The following is a 16,670-nucleotide window of genomic DNA, read 5'->3' as shown; positions in this document are numbered from 1 at the left end:
AGGTCTCTCGATCGTTTATACGCGAAAAAAAGACAGAGGAAACTTTTGTACTTTCCTTGGAAGCAATCAGCGTCTCGTTGCATTTATATTCTATAAACACATCGATCGGTGGTAATCCCGAACGTCGTAATGAATCACATTGTAACAAAAAAAAAAAAAAAGAAAAAAAAAAACAAAATGTTAGTCAGGTATCGCGAGGAAGAATTTTATCCTCGCGAAACTATGCCATTTAATTGCAGCGTGTTTCCTCTTAGGATGCCCTGCTGGAGTTCCCTTATTTTTTGTTTTCTCTCCTACAAGGAAAGTCTGTGGTACTCGAGTAATAATGAACGTCACTGACACGACGATAGGTATCGATGATAAGGAAAATAACGGAGAATCGGGCCTCGTTACTTCGCTTTAATAGGAAACAGGATCATTGCGACAGTGATACGATGACTGTTGCTGCGCAACCGGGGCAGATTATATATTTGAATACACGTGTATACGTGTACATGAGAATATGTTTGCGGCGGGAAATTGCAGTCGCGAGATACGCCTGAACTTTTCGACGTGTTATTTATTTAACCGTGTTCACAAATGCCCGAGACTAATTGAAAATTGTTGGAATTACCTGGAAATGTTTAGAACACGGGAGAAATAGTCGTTAAGAACTATAACCAGAATTATTAGCTTCGGGACGTTTCCATACAAGTTGGCGAGTGGCCACATGGAAATTTTTACAATCGTCCGTATGGAAACGGAGTAGTAGAAGGTCTTACATACACTGTATTCGCTAATGGTACTTTTCAAGCTTCATTTACTTTGTAAATCATTAATATGTACGTTAAGTAAGACGTTACGAGTTGAATTTTATTTGAAAAGATATTTTAAAAATGAGCATCGCGCGTGTTTTACTCGTTACGTGTGGACAGCTCGAGGATACTGACATATAATAAAATACGTATATGTATTATCTTATGTTAATAATCATCGTACGACTGTGAATGGCACAATTCTTGCGTTGAAACGTCACATAAACGTACATGTGACATATTGGTGTTAGGCGCGCCGTAAATATTTTTATCTAAGAATTTTCTACCATCTATCCCAGACTTCTAATATTGAAACGTCTCGAATAATAAATATCTCGATAGTATGCGCGTTGTATTTCGTAAAGTCACAAGGTGTGCGTAATAAGTGAAAACACCTAAGTAATTAACATTTCTCGTTGAGAATCGTTTGCCACGATTTTCTCGTCGTTTCGTTATTATTCGTTCGATCATGTCGATACTCTGAACATTTTGACATACGTGGCACGTTCTTGTTAACGAATCTCTTCATTCGCGAGGAACGTCGATGGTCTGAGTCGTATTTTTACGCAGATTTTTATGTTCCATCGATGCAGACAAGATTCGTGCAACGAAGAGAAGATAAATATTAAGTTTTCAAAGAGTAACGTTACCGAGTTCAATGTTAATTCTCACCATAATTTCTTAACAGCGTTTTATCAGAATTGAAATACGCGTGAAACAATAGGAGGGCCGCTGCTGTAAACGTTCTATTGCATGGGCAAACAAATAGGAAGCGAAAAGATTGTAATAACGTATACTTTATAACTCGACACGTTGTATAAACTTAACAAATTGACGTTCGTATGATAGTGCGATAAAACATAAGAACACGAGAAGTGGCTATCAAAATCAGAATATAACGTAAACGATTCTGCGATTGCTTTGAACGGTATACCTGTTGAAAGAACACGAATTACACCCGTAAGCCAGAACTTCCCTGACAGGATCTTTCAGATTTTAGATCCCATACTTTAATAAACTCGAGAAATTGTAGGAAAGTGATAAGACGTTGGAAGCAGCAGGTTACTTTGTCACGTTAGGTACTTTGCAAAATTTTCAAAGGGAAAATAATTTACGATCCATCGTGTCATCTCGCAGCTATAAATAAATTTATAAATAGAAGTAAGTCGTTTCCTTCTTAAACTGAGAAAACGTAAAATGAAGTGGATCGATTCGTTGTTCGAGAGGTTGAATTGTGCGAGACTTTCAAATCTCAAACGTAGAGGAGCATTGTTCCTTGAATATTGTTCCGTGTACCGGGATCGTGGAATACCTCGTTCACGCGTTCTCCTCCCATTGACGCAAGATTTATCTAATGGAAAAGAGGAAAAGAAAAAAGAGGGAGAGAAAAAGACAGCGATAGAAAAATGAAAAAATAGGTACGTAGGCGCGTATGTACGAATCGAACGTGCAGACCGGTTTATGGGACTCGGTAATTCGAGAACCGCTGGATTACGCGTCTTGTTGCCCTGACGCAGAGCAAGTGCCACTCCGTTTCCGTGCTCTTAGAGCGGCCTTGATGCATGAAAGTAAGATCTCGTCTCATTTAGAACACCACGACGATAGAATCAAGGCGCGTATGATCGCCGTATATGTATGCGCGGTATCGTTGAGATCTATGCAATTTTATATTCTTAATGATCCTATTGCTATATAATGTATGGATCTTTAACGTTAGATAAGAAGAAGGCCACTCCGAAACTTCCGGCTTGTCGTTCTTCTAAAAATCTAAAATCGATTCAAAACGAAAACAGAGAGAACAAAATCCTAGTGGCTTCGTTGCACCATTTACGCTAATACGCGCAAGTTTATGATTCAGATAAGCAACTTGCTTATGATGCTTGCTTAAAATGTTTCGTTTTGCGGTTAGCGATATGGAAGAGAGCGTGTGACAACTGTCAAGTTTCGATCACGGCGTTTCCTTGTAGGTTTCACCGAGAATCGGAATTCCCAGAATCACGTCACCGTGGAACAGGTGTTTAACGTAATGCAACGATACGATACTGTTCGATCGACGATCCGGATCGAGCGTGATTAACGTGTCCGCATAGTAAATCGATCGTGTGTTGTGATCGAACGACGCGACGGTGTGACTCGCGCACGACCGTCCGCTGCACAGGAAATCCAAGCAACTGGTCCTCTTTATCTTTCTCTCTCTATTCTACTCTTTCTACCGGCTGACGAGATCTCTTCGCTTACGGGGAATTCATGGCGCGAATGGGACGAACAACCGTAGAGAATTCGCGACTGGGAGTTCCCAAATGCTTGAACCTCTTATGACTCGTGACGTGTCAATGACGTCGATCGCGCCGGTCACACGGAAACGACCGTGGAAAATTTCCTACTTGTTTCGAAGAAATGACATTTCGCAGAGAATATCCCAGCGCGTGCTATTTATAAAGTCGCTTTGCAGAGATTACTTTCCTGTTAATAGCCACGTTAATAGCGCCGTTAATAACACCCATGCAGGCTAATTATCCATCCGATTATTCAGCAATTACACATCGTTTACAACAAAATCTTTATCCTATATCAGGTGTTTGAAAAATCCGCGAGAAACATCGCGATCTTATTTCTCGTGACTCACAAGACTCGAGACTCGACGAGAAACTTGTCTCGAGTTCTTTCTAAAAAATCATAGGTCGTTCCATCGAACACGAGCAGAGATAATTGTGTAAAAAGCCTCCGATGATTTGGCCATCGATGATTAACGATGGCAGAGAGAACGTTGCGTAGAAAAAATCACGCAATTGTCGCGGAATTAAATCCGATGGATCGACAACAGAACGTGTCTTAGGGGTTAGCTTTGATAGGAAAGAACGAAGAGGAAGGGGAATGACGGTCGAACCACTTCGTGGTGTTCGAAAAGCTGGTCTGCGCGATCGGTGGAAGCGGCGATGCTGGCAATGCGAGGACGCGGTGGTGGTGGTGGCGGCGGTGCTAGACCACCCGAAACGAGGGGTGGGGTGGGGGCACCCCTGACCCCGGCATTAGCCGGCGGTGAAGGGAGGCAACGTTTATATGCGGCAGCAATCCGCCCCGTAGGCGCATTCGCTCGTACGCTTCATCGAAAGCGGACTAAGACGAGAGAAACCCGTTGTTTTAACGTCACAGCGTCGTCGCCGTTGTTGTTGTCGTCGTTGCCGTCGAGTCAAATCAGACGAATCGAATCGAACCGAAGCCAAAAGGGAGAAGAAGTTGCAAGAAGCAAAAAAGAAAAAAAAAAAAAGAAAAAGACAGGAAAGTTAGAGAGAAATCTCTTGCATCCAGAGAAGTTGCAGTGCGAAGCCGGTAGCCAGTTAGCCGACCGAGTTATTCAGCTCTTTTTGGAAAAGAATAAGCCATCGAGAAGAAGATTTCTTCGGTGGTCCGTGACTGCCTGTACGAAAAATAAATCATTGTTATCCCGGTGATCCATCGACTTCGTTCGATCAGACGGCAGTGAAAAGCTGCAGGTGTCGAGTAGCCGATCTTTGGGTTTGAAGAGTTTTCATTACGAAGAACGACACGGCGAATATGATGGCTGTCGCAGCAGCGCAGAAGAACCGCGAAATGTTTGCTATCAAGAAGTCTTACAGTATCGAGGTGAGTAGTTTGGTATTTAGAGTTTGAGATTGTGTTAGGCAATATTGGCACACGAATTTTAAACGAGTCCTGATCACGCGTAAATGTTTTTCACGATACGGTTAAAAAGTCGTTAAGACGAACGATTATGTCAGGGTAAACGCGCAGTCGAGTGTTAAACGGAGTCGAATAGGATCGCGGGAAAGCGCGGGAACTTTGCCGCACGTTTAAACTGCCACGATTCTCGCGCGTTGTACCGTAATTGCGAGTACTCCGTTCCTCGTTCGCTCGTTTCGCCTCTCCTGTTTCTTACAGTTAATGCAACGCACGACGAGTTTCCATCGACGATCCCTCGCTATTTTCGCGAACTTGACTCTTTGTAAATTTCGTCGTTCGTTCGTTTTATCTCGACGAAACTCGTAAAAATTGAAACGAAACCTCTTCCAACGCGTATTTCATTTAGTGACTCGAGATGTTCGGAACTTTCTTACGGAAGAATCCTCTTTCATCTTTGCCTACGTGACTTTCATGATAAACGTCTGGTATATTTCGTAACAGATAAAAAAATAAACGAAAACCTATGTTCGTGTAAGCGCGTGCATACACACACGTATACGAACGCGACGCTCTTCGTCCGACCAAACAGCGCGAGTGAAATTCTCAAACTGGAAACGAAAAGGAGGCCCAAAAGTCTAGAGAAAGTACACGTGATCGATTACTGCGATGATCGAGCGGTAATCGATGATCTGGTTATTCAAAATTCGTTGCATTCTATTCTATTCGGAGAACCGGAAGATCGTTATCGTTGCTATCGTCTTTTCCTACGAGCCGGACGTTCCGACGCGAGACGAAACTATTACGATACACTGATTCATCGTCGTCGCAGATCAATCGCGGAAGTTTCGAATTAAGAATCACGCTGCGAGAGGAAAGAGGGGAAGACGTTGAAACACAAGTGAAAACGACGTAAGATCAGAAATCGACGAGAGTCACGAACAGCCAGTGTGCTTCGATCTTTCACTTTTCCATAGACCCGCCGATGAAACAAATACGTACACGCGTGCACGCGCTTTTCCCCTCGATCATTCAGTTTCCATGGAAGAATTTTATACGTGTGGCATCGATCGGCAGAAATTACAGTGGCGACAGAAATGATCTATACGTCGTTTTATTTATTACGCCATTTACACGTTGATCGACTAAGTTCGAGCGTATGAAGCTTCGTGTATGGTTCGACGGTACTTTGATATGACCATAAAAATTTATTTGCAAGATGACGCTTCGTTGGAAAAAAAGGATACGTACAAAGACTTTTCGTAACCGCTGTATATCGTACAAGCAATCGTTGCTCGATTGTGTTGCACGTTAAATCGTTTGAACGAGACGATAAATCGTGTTGCACCGGTTCTATAATTACGACTTCGTCTCACGCGGTTCTTTAACGAACGCGTAATTCCGTCGATTCCGCTTCGGAACGTCGTCAGGAAATCGCGTGCTCGCAAAGTTCGCGCAAAGTAATGGCGCGTTACATTAGAACAGTCGTGCAATAACGACTTTCGATCGGAGCCTCTTCTCGAGGCCGTGATTCTTTTTTCCATTCATAACAGTTACGGGAGCTCCGCCTCGGAACAGGTCATCCGAGAATTAGAATCACAAGGACGCGTCCCTGTGCATTTTCTTCGCGCGCTTTTTTCTTTTTTCGAATCGCACGGTAACAAGGCTTAATTGGCATCGCGACAAGGTCTGCGGCAAACTTTTTCATTCATACGTGTGCTTCATCATCAAGACGTCTGCCGTCAATTGTGATTTATTAGTTGCACGCACTGTCTTCTTCTAACGTTGCGTTCTGTTTTCGCAATCCTTCGGCTTTCGCATATTTTTCTTCCTTTTTGAAGGCTCGAATCCTCCGTGTCCATCGTTTCATCGTTTGATTCGACGCTTCATCGATCAGCGATTCTTTGTTCGTCGTAAATAGAAAAATTCGAGTCGCGTTGCAGCTATATCGATCAACCATGAATCGAGCCTTCTTCTTTCCTTTACTTTGCTATTCGCGATATTTCGTTTCTATGCTTGCTGTAAAATAGCAATTTGAAATTAAATTAGCAAATTAAAAATAAGAATCTCGTACTAAAGTAACAATATCGAATCGTTACATCGTTCCGAGTTTTCCTGTTTCCAAGGAGCTTAACAATCGCTAATGAGTAACGCGTTGAGTAAACTAATAAAATGATGGATTTCAAAGCGTCGGACGTGAAGGAAGACAAGGAAAGAACAAAGAAAAATAAACACAAGACGCGAATAAATTACGGAAAAAATGCAGTCGATCGGTTTAACTTCCGAGAAGCTGGTTTAGCGATCGTCGAACTATCGAGAATGAAAAACTGAACTTTTTAATCGTACGACGTGAAATTCCTCGGTTCCGAATTTCACCAGCAAAGACACACAGTTGGCCCCGTGTTTGACTCGTCAACATTAATCCCTTACTTTCTCCGTGTAACTTTACGAGCTTGAACGCTTCTGCGCTAACCCGTGTCGATATGCGAACAAGCAGTTAGGCAAACAGTTGGGTCCACTATCTGACGAAATTTTGGAAATCACGGTATCATGCATTTTCGTTATACAAGAATTTCATGAAGGTTTCGAAATCCTAACGGCATAAGAAACTTACGTTTTACTGGCCAATTGCATCTGTTGGTATACAATGAAACGTTGCATACGTAAGCATATTTACGTATGCACCGTTGACGACAATGGGAAACAGCCACGACGACTCTGACTCACTGAAACGGAACTCTCGCACACGCCGGATCTAGTTACCAGATTGGATCCAGAATCCGCTATTCGCGCGCTCGTTCGATCGTTATCGATCGTGTTCGCGTCATTCTAACGGAGGGGTGAAAAATGACACGGCCTTCGTTGCGTTTCCTATTAAAACATTTCCAATGGCTATTTCATCGCCTATTACGTAGTCTCTGCGAGCTATAGCTTATTCATTTTTCGCTATTATTCATCTTCTTATAGACCGTAACGAATATTGGGAAATTAATCGATCGGCTAATAAAAAACGAAAAAAAAATGGAAGAAAATGGAAATGTTTAAAAAATAGAGTGAATCAGTTTGGCATTATCTTTCGAGTTGTTTAAATTTAACTGCTGATTTGATACGTTGCGAAGTATGTAACATGAAAAATCATTTCTTCGTCTTTCGACAGTGAGAGTAATATTCTGCTGGAACGTACAGATTCGTACATAAAAATTTCATAATTTTTGTAAATGAATTTAACGCATCCCTCGTTCGCATCGATTTCTCGACGATGGTCGAATTTCTCGCATCGTCGATCGTTCGATCCGATCAATCTCAGTGGACTAATTAAATCGGTCAATTACGTGCATTAGCTAACAAGCTAGCTGTTGATCGACGCGCATACCGATCGATTTATTACAAAATCTCGTAATTAGTCATGTACACCCTCGATGAGTGACAGAAAAGTTAGCCGACCGCGCGGCAACATCGTATAATTGTATCGCGTTGCAAAATCGATCGACCTCGGCTCCCGCATGATAATTACGAATATGTCATATAAATATGAGAACGAAGTGATTGTAAGTCCAATGGTTACCGAGAGCCGCGGAGAGGCCCTGAACGCTGTTTTAAACTCCGTTATTCGCCTTTGGAGGCTCGTCACGCGTGCGACAACGCCTCTGATCGCTCTCATCGACGACATCCACGATCAATCGAGATACGTTTACGTGCATATGCATACATACACACGTACACACACGTGTAACAGACAGCGTGTATTAATGCCCGCTCGTTCATCTATTATGATAATCGTTCTATTTAAATGTCTTGTTTTGCCCATTTCAATCATCGAGTCCGATTCCTGTTTGAAAAAAATCATGCTAATGCATCAAATGAATTATGCATATTGATCGCGTAACAATCCGTGGTGGTTGTCGTCCTGCAACGTTTTTCCATGTTTTTTTTTTCTTTCTTCTCCTATTCGATTTATTTTTTACGCAATCGAAAACCTGTTTGTCCGAATCCCAATGATATTTACACGAATCTCTGCCTCTTGTTTATGCGATCGATTCGACGTGAAAACGAGTGCCTCCCTTTCTAAAAGGTTGCAATTGCCCGTTCGGGGAATTTCTTTGCTAAACCCACGATCGTTCATCCTCTTGATTATCACTCGAAATAACCGTGACTTTATCGAAATGAATATAATTTCGAATTTGCACGGTCGGCCAACGTCGAAGAACTTGTTTCGTTGTTTAGCCGGTAACTACATTTCTATAATGCATAATAGGTGTTACGTGGACGAGTCCGTGTAAAGTAACTAATAGCTCTAAGCTGGTATGAAATGGCGAAATAATGATCGACCTTGGATGCATTTGTTATGCATCATTACGCGGCTGTATCGGCAAAAAACGCCAGTACTATGCGAATATCTCAATCAATCGCGAAACTCGTCGTTGGTTTCGCTTGAAACGTCGATTGAGTTTCTTGATTCGATCGACGTGCCATAAACTTCCTACGAGATTTACAATTAATTTAAATCAGAGAAGATCGAGCAAACAAATAATAATACAAATACCGATACAAATAAATTAAGATCGTGGAATATTCGATCTATTACGCGATTTTCCACTGTTTCGCCCGATCCTACGATTTTACCTCGTTCGTTTACTTCGTTCTTTTCTTCTCTTGTCAAATTCACTTACAAGATATACTGTACGCGTGAAACGAAAAATAATCTATATCGGAAAATGGCTGGAATAGAACTGTACGAACGAATATGAGTCACGATCGGGATAATTAACCATGTGGCACTGACTGAACGCGTGTGCTGACTTTACCTGACCGGTAAACGATCATATTGGTCAAAGTCGGTCGCATTTTTTTCATTAAACCAAACGAGACAATATTTTTAAATCGGTTAATCATCGCGTGACGCATCCGTCCGATAGAGTCATCGGTCATTTATCCGATCCATCGTCGAAGTACTTGGCCCAGTTCACGCGATGTGTTGGTAAGGGATTACTACATGTTTTCTGTAAACCGTGCCAACCGCTTTGTACGCTTGAAAAATAAAACTGGGTGCCACCTTGCGTGTGCCATTCGTGAAAAACGATCGTTCTGAATTTGAACGACGCTGTTGCATCTGGCTTTGCAACGTCTAAGAATTTCTAACGAGCTTCTCGGTCGGTCGATTCTCGATATTCCATTAAATCTCGTTAAATCGTCTTTTTATCCTTCTTCTCTTTTTCTAGCAAAGTTCTACCAACTCTTCGTAGTACCGACAAAGAATTCTCTTTTCCAACTTCCTTTCGCCTGTAACAATAAGAAAATCGAATCGCAAGGATTAGTCGACGCGCGATCCTCTTTGAGGGCGCGAAACGCTTTGTGTCCTCTGTCCCAGGATTCGATCCTAATTTCCGATCCTTCAACGGCAGCCGGATGACCGCTGTGCGCGCTAATTTCCGCGTCTTCGAATCTTTATCAGAATTACCAACCGTGGTATCCGCTCTTTGAACGTCAGGTAAACTTTGATTCGTCGCGAACAAGCAGTTGGAGGCATCGAGATTTCACTTACCGATAGGATATCCGCCGTTTAAAAATGTAATTTAATCGCGATGCATAGGCTGCGGATATCCACGTAAATTCATACTCTTTCGAATAGAATTGAAGAACTGGAATCTAAAGAGAGATTTCACTAATGAAATATTACGACGAATATCGTATTTCGGATACTTGCTACGTTTTTCCATTTTCTGCATTTTTCTAGCTTTAACATATCGTGCATTAAATTAATTTATCACTCGTCGGTTTAGAATTGCTTATTTAAGAAGCAAGAGATTGTCATGGTAGATATCGTAAAATAATTATTGTTTATTATTTTTATTTCAAATTTTTAGAACTCATCGTAGATGGTCTTTACTTATATCACTTGATGATAATTATTCATCCTTTGTGAGTCCTTAGATTATTAAAATATACAGTTGTTAACTGTCAAATTATCGATTCTCTACGATGTGACACACGGCTCGCTCTCGTATATATGTACAGTATGCGATCAGTTAAATTTTCTATAAATGCACATAAGTAATGTACCTTCTATGCTATGACACTGTTGTAAAATACTCTCGATTAAATATCGAAATATCATTTTGTTTATTTAGAACGGTTATCCAGCGAGACGGCGGTCTCTCGTGGACGATGCTCGCTTTGAAACTTTGGTTGTCAAGCAAACGAAGCAGAGCGTTCTTGAAGAAGCGCGTCAACGAGCAAATGGTAAGTAACAGTCTGTTACTTTTAACATAATTTTTGTACAGTTTAAGCAAACGAGCATGATCTTTCTTAAATTTTTCTACTCGCTGTTTCGTATTGTTCGATGTTGCATTGCGTAATCGATGTTAAGATTATTTTTCGAATAGCATTTTTTACTTCGTATTGCGGCGAATATTTTTGATGTTACTTGATCTCAACTTGTTTCGTAACAGTATCGGTGTTGCACGATAATTTTATTTGCTGTTGAACTCGATAGGCGAAGAGACTATCTGCCCAGATACGGAACGTTACGCTTCGTCGAGCGACGATGAACAGGTGGAAACGTTGGCTTGTGCTGCTAAGGACGGAGGTTTGTATTTATGAACTTTTCTACGAATGTCCCCTGGACGAGCAAAAATTTCGATGCTTCGAGTTCCCTTTTTATCATCGAATTTGTTCGTATCCAAGAGAAACACAATTACGAAGTGTCGATAGATGTAGCATGTTGCATGAGCACGCAATTATTTCTGACTTGCAGAAGCCAAAGCTGAGGTTTCGTCGGACAGCGATATTGGCAAACCAGAGGATTACGACAATGGTAAGTGTATGCAACATGTTTTTCGTCAGATCGCAGATAAAGGACTTTTAACGCGTCAAGGATGCTTCTTACGAAATTAACTCTGAAACACACTCTGAAACGAAATTAGAGCTTGGGAAAATTTCATTCCAGATAAAGATAAAAGATAAGAATCTAAAATAACGATTCATTTAATTACTTCGTAAATTTCTTTGGTAGAGTACGAGTAATCGGATGAATCGTTTGATCCATGCTACGAGTAATCGAAATATAATAATTTCAAATAATCTGGTATTTAATATAAATAAATGTAACAAGAAAAAATATGTCGTTCAAAGATCGAAGCATATCGTCCGCTTCATAAGGAATCGGAAAGACGTAAAATTCTGGAAGATGCGATCGTTATTAGACTGCACGAAGCGAATAGGGTAAATGGGGAGTGAAGCAGCTTCTATTGTAAATGGCATGTACCTGACCAAAGAGAGTTGAACCAAGCGCTTTCCGACACTTGGCTGAATTACGGGGGCGACCTTTTACCGCCTTTTCCCGACCATTTCTCTTTTCGAATCCGCTTTGTGCATTTAGAATCGTATTAGCCGGGGACCCCTTTCTCCCGTTTCTGAAACGCCTCCGTGAGTCCACGATAAATGTATAACAGAGTTATTTCTTTTTTACCGTCTCCATCTTTGCTCGGCCGAGTCCCAGCACGTTCGTGGGCGACAATAAGAGCTACTTTATTCTGTCCCTATTCCCCACCTCGCCAGCTGCACCGTAACCCATATAAAAGTGGGAGACATTTCGCGGAAATGGACTTTGAATTGCCAGATTATTACACAGTCCAGAGGAAATCACTTAGCGCCTCGAAATATCGCGTAAGAGTCTCGAAGGAAGAACGTTCAGTCTGAAATTTGATAACGCGAAAGCTCTCTTATTTACTTCGACGTATGCCTGTAGTTTCAAGAATTTTATTTCCAAGAAAGAAACGTCTGCCTTTCTTATGGTTTTTGCCCTGGAATTTGATAAAAAGGTTCAGCTCTCCTACTCGGTTAAGTGTTTCTACCATCTTAGGAATTCTGTTTGATGAGAGCGATTTATGGTTTTCCTTAGACGTTGGATTAACAGAAGAGGAAGTGGTACTCGCGAAGACGATAGCGGAATGCCCCGAAAGCGAGCACACCGTGCAAAAGGCAGCGCTCGTTTTGCGTTTGAGAGAAGGTATAGGCTCCTTGGCTAGAATCCTCAAGACGATCGAGAATTTCAAGGGAACGGTGACCCACGTTGAGACACGACCATCGAAGAAGGAAGGACTCCAATTCGATGTTCTCGTGAAGATCGACATGACCAGGCAGTGTTTGCTGCAATTAATCAGGAACCTTCGTCAGAGTTCCGCGTTAGACGGCGTTACTCTGCTCGGGGACAATTCTGTCAGCATCAAAGATCCCTGGTTCCCGAGACACGCGTCCGAGCTCGACAACTGCAATCACTTGATGACCAAATACGAACCTGATCTTGACATGAACCATCCTGGATTCGCTGACAAGGAGTATCGTGCTCGCAGGAAGGTCATTGCGGAGATCGCTTTCGCGTACAAGTATGGTGACCCTATACCTAACATCCCTTATACCGAAACGGAGAACGAGACCTGGTCGCGTGTGTTCAACACGATCGTCGACCTGGTACCGAAACACGCTTGCGTGGAATATCGAAGAACCTTCAAGAAGCTGCAAGAAGAAAAGATCTTCGAATCGCATCGCATACCTCAGCTGCAGGAAGTCAGCGAATTCTTGAAGAAGAACACTGGATTTACTTTGAGACCTGCGGCTGGATTGCTCACGGCCAGGGACTTTTTATCCAGCCTTGCATTCAGGGTCTTCCAGAGCACTCAATACATTCGTCATATCAAGACTCCTTATCACACCCCGGAACCGTAAGTGTCTCTCTTCAGGATTTTTACACGTATTATATCTTCCCGAACTTGTATCGTCAATTTTTTGAAGCATTTTAAGGCACGAGTTTGTTTGTACGTTCGTCTCGTTGTACTTTTTCTCCTTGCCTTATTCTCAATTTTGGTTTTCGCATTTTTAAGTTTATACGAGGAAGATTTTTTTCGTACGAAAGTACGCGAGAGCAATCGATACTGCGTTATGACGAGAGCGACATCCTGTTACACAGGGAACGATGATAATAGAATTACCGTACCTCTCTAAGCTCGTAATGGAGCTCTAATTGGCTTTTAACGACACGATGGCGTTGATAACTTAGTTTCACTGTTGCGAACTTGTTTCTCCACTGAAACGGTTCCCGCGTTCGTTATAATTTTCGATTTCCGTCCAAGTATATCGTGTGCATTGTCGTAAGAGAAATTTCAATCGACCACATCTCATTCCGTCCGTTCGACCATTCTTCCCTAAATTTTTGCACAAATTTCAAAAATATTCTTTCCTCTCGTCCGTGTCATTATTTTCATCCTCGTGGCGCATTTTCCATAATTGTAATATCGTGGAGTTCGTGGAACGTTCATAGACACCTCTCGTAGATACATCGACTCTACTTGAACGTGAAATTTTAAATAATGAGATTATGCATCGTAATTAGTCGAGAGATGAAAGCCTATCCTCCATTTAGTTGCGAGAGAACTTTCACCGCCGTACTTTGTCCTCGTTCTCTTACTCGCTCATCGGTACTCGGTTAATTACCTTCGACACGAATAAGCGAAATGAAAGCAATAACGTCACCGATATCGTCAAGACGTCTAATTGGAACGATTTTGTTAATTCTCTTTTACTTTGCAGAGATTGCATCCACGAGCTTTTGGGTCATATGCCGTTGCTAGCCGATCCAAGCTTCGCTCAATTCTCTCAAGAAATCGGACTTGCCTCGCTCGGAGCCTCCGACGAAGAAATCGAAAAATTATCCACGATTTACTGGTTCACCGTTGAATTTGGTCTTTGCAAGGAAGGTTCCGAGGTGAAAGCTTATGGCGCTGGTCTTTTGTCTGCTTATGGAGAACTTCTTCACGCATTGAGCGACAAATGCGAGCACAGATCCTTCGATCCTAAGACCACCGCCGTTCAGAAGTATCAAGATCAAGAATATCAACCGATTTATTACGTGGCGGAAAGCTTCGAGGACGCCAAAGAGAAATTCCGTCGTTGGGTAAGTGTCGATCAATGCTAGAGACTTGAACGCGTGGTAGTAACGCGTATCTCAGCTATATATTGTATATATATATGTGTGTGTATTGAGAGTGTTGGTTTCATGCTCAGTGTCGTAAATGGTATTACTATTTTTACTGATTAAATATAAATTCTTTCGCAGACGACTTTCGTCGAGCCTCGATTGAAACTTGGATTTGACGTTATAAATTAAAGAAATAATTTTCTATCACGGTGATTCACGAACTATGATCTTTGATATTTTCGTTTTAGGTGTCCACCATGAGCCGACCCTTCGAGGTGAGGTACGATCCGCACACGCAACGCGTCGAAGTGTTGGACAGCGTGGATAGGTTGGAAAATATGGTGTCTCAGCTGAACACGGAAATGACTCATCTCACAAACGCTATCAACAAGCTGAAGAAATCCTTCGCGTAAAGACGAAGGGGTCTATGCCCGTGTAACAGGATACGATTATTTCGCGGATCATCGAGCTTCTCTCAATCTTTCACTGTCTGTTTTTTTCTCTTTTTTTTTCTTTTTGGAAAAAGTCGCAGCTTTTCAGCCAGTTCGAAATTTGCTCGTTTAAGTTGCGAATCCTATTCTCGTTGTTGAGAATCGTTTCCAGCGGAATGTACATAGAAGTGTCGTAATTTCTCTTTGTCTTTTTTCTTTTCGTTTCTATTGGAAGGACGTCGAGATCTCATTGACCTGGTGGTCTACGTCACGTCATTCGCATCATTGTTCGTCGTTCGCATTAAATCGTTCTCACTCTATGTATAAAGTCGTCCATCCGCGTAGTTGAATACACGTGCGCGTATTCAGGTCGTTCGAAGCGTGGACTCGGTATTTATGCACTCGTCGAACAAACGGATCACTCGTGTCCTACGTAACGCGAGTGTTCGATAATCTTGTCGCGCTTCTCGTCTTATTTATCGAATTCGCGTTCTACGTCGTTCACGGGCCTAACGTTCTTACAAAAAAGTATTATTAGCGGATCTCTGTGTTTGTCAAAAACGGACCGAATTTGATACGCTTTGAACGTTCCACGCGTACATATTTCGTTATACGATATTCCTTATTTCGTTCCGATACACGTATTGTATTGTATTGTATTGTATTTTACTCTACTGTATTACAAGTTATTATTATTATTATTATTATTATTATTATTATTATTATTATTATTAATTATTATATTAGTCGCAGAGTATTGCGTTGTCGCGTTTGAATTTGCTTCCTTCACCGCGACAGTACATGATCAACGTGTCGTCGTCACTTGGATCAACTTTATTTCGAGACGACCAGTATTATAAAACAACGTAGATTCTTTATCTTAGATAGAGTTATTAACGAACATGTACCACATCTTGGGAAACATGCTTGCTCTCTGCCGGTAAACAGTTAACGATCCTTCGTATCAGATCGTATAGATTTAACGTGAAACCTTAGTTAATACAATAGGTTCAAGGATTTCTTTTATTTTTCCAGTCGGATTATAGGTTTCGAGAAGAGAAAAATGAGAGAATAGCATCGTTTCTCGAGAAACTAGTTACTATTCACGAACACAACTTCAATAACGAAGTCACGGATCAGTGTTGCATTAGAGACGCACTATGTAGCGTGTAGTGCGAGCACTTGCTTGCGCACCTTGCACAGTTTCCCGTCGCTAACTCGTACCAAATACTTTTCCGCGTTCGTATCGATGCGCACGTCACTCTCGCGCTTGCTAAGCTGTAGAAAATTATTGGCGTGTCCGCTAGATTTCCTTTGTATTATATTGTAAAGTATTCAGAGCATAATAAAAGTATAAAATACGAATCTAAGAAATTATTTTCGTTCACGAATTCCGGATAATCGTTACATATTATCGATTTACTATTATTTTCTTCTTCGATAATATCGTTCCTTCTATTCTGATCCTTTCTTACTTACCATTTTTAAAAGATAACGGAAGAGATAAAACGCGAGAAACTCCAGGAATTACGTGTACGTTTCTACTTATTTGAGGCAAAATTAATACTCGTTCGACGATCGTTGTCTCGTGAAGAGTTAAATCATCGCTTGTCTTATTACGTGCTGGCATGTCGCTTTTGGTTTGCTTCGCTGCGTCGCATGACGCATCGATCTGTCGTACCACACCGTAGCATATCTCAGCCCTTAATGTAATTTTCAGATCAACAACATAGTACGAGTTTGTTTTACCGATAATATGACGCGTCAAGTGTATTCGCTTCTCGCTAATGTGACATTACCTCAATTTTCTTTTCA

At 41.6% G+C, this 16,670-nt stretch overlaps 1 protein-coding gene across 2 annotated transcripts; it reads left to right on the top strand.

The window, feature by feature from the left end:
• The first annotated feature begins 3,871 nt into the window (after positions 1 to 3,871).
• Positions 3,872 to 15,400, top strand: LOC117235037 (tyrosine 3-monooxygenase). Of its 2 annotated transcripts, XM_033496690.1 has the most exons (7): positions 3,872 to 4,418; positions 10,580 to 10,691; positions 10,945 to 11,037; positions 11,206 to 11,265; positions 12,352 to 13,171; positions 14,037 to 14,400; positions 14,673 to 15,400. In XM_033496690.1, the coding sequence occupies exons 1-7, from the start codon at positions 4,350 to 4,352 to the stop codon at positions 14,835 to 14,837; spliced, it is 1,683 nt and encodes a 560-aa protein (XP_033352581.1). In that variant the 5' UTR covers positions 3,872 to 4,349; the 3' UTR covers positions 14,838 to 15,400. The 2 variants fall into 2 exon arrangements, with proteins under 2 accessions (XP_033352581.1, XP_033352583.1); XM_033496692.1 differs by lacking the exons at positions 10,945 to 11,037; positions 11,206 to 11,265.
• Positions 15,401 to 16,670: the final 1,270 nt, after the last annotated feature.

The sequence above is a fragment of the Bombus vosnesenskii genome, unplaced genomic scaffold, assembly GCF_011952255.1.
Source record: "Bombus vosnesenskii isolate JDL3184/JDL3185 unplaced genomic scaffold, Bvos_JDL3184-5_v1.1 scf7180000013314, whole genome shotgun sequence".
Classification (NCBI taxonomy): Eukaryota; Metazoa; Arthropoda; class Insecta; order Hymenoptera; family Apidae; genus Bombus; species Bombus vosnesenskii.
The sequence above is the reverse complement of the archived record's forward strand: the minus strand, read 5'-3'. Positions and strand labels throughout refer to the sequence as shown.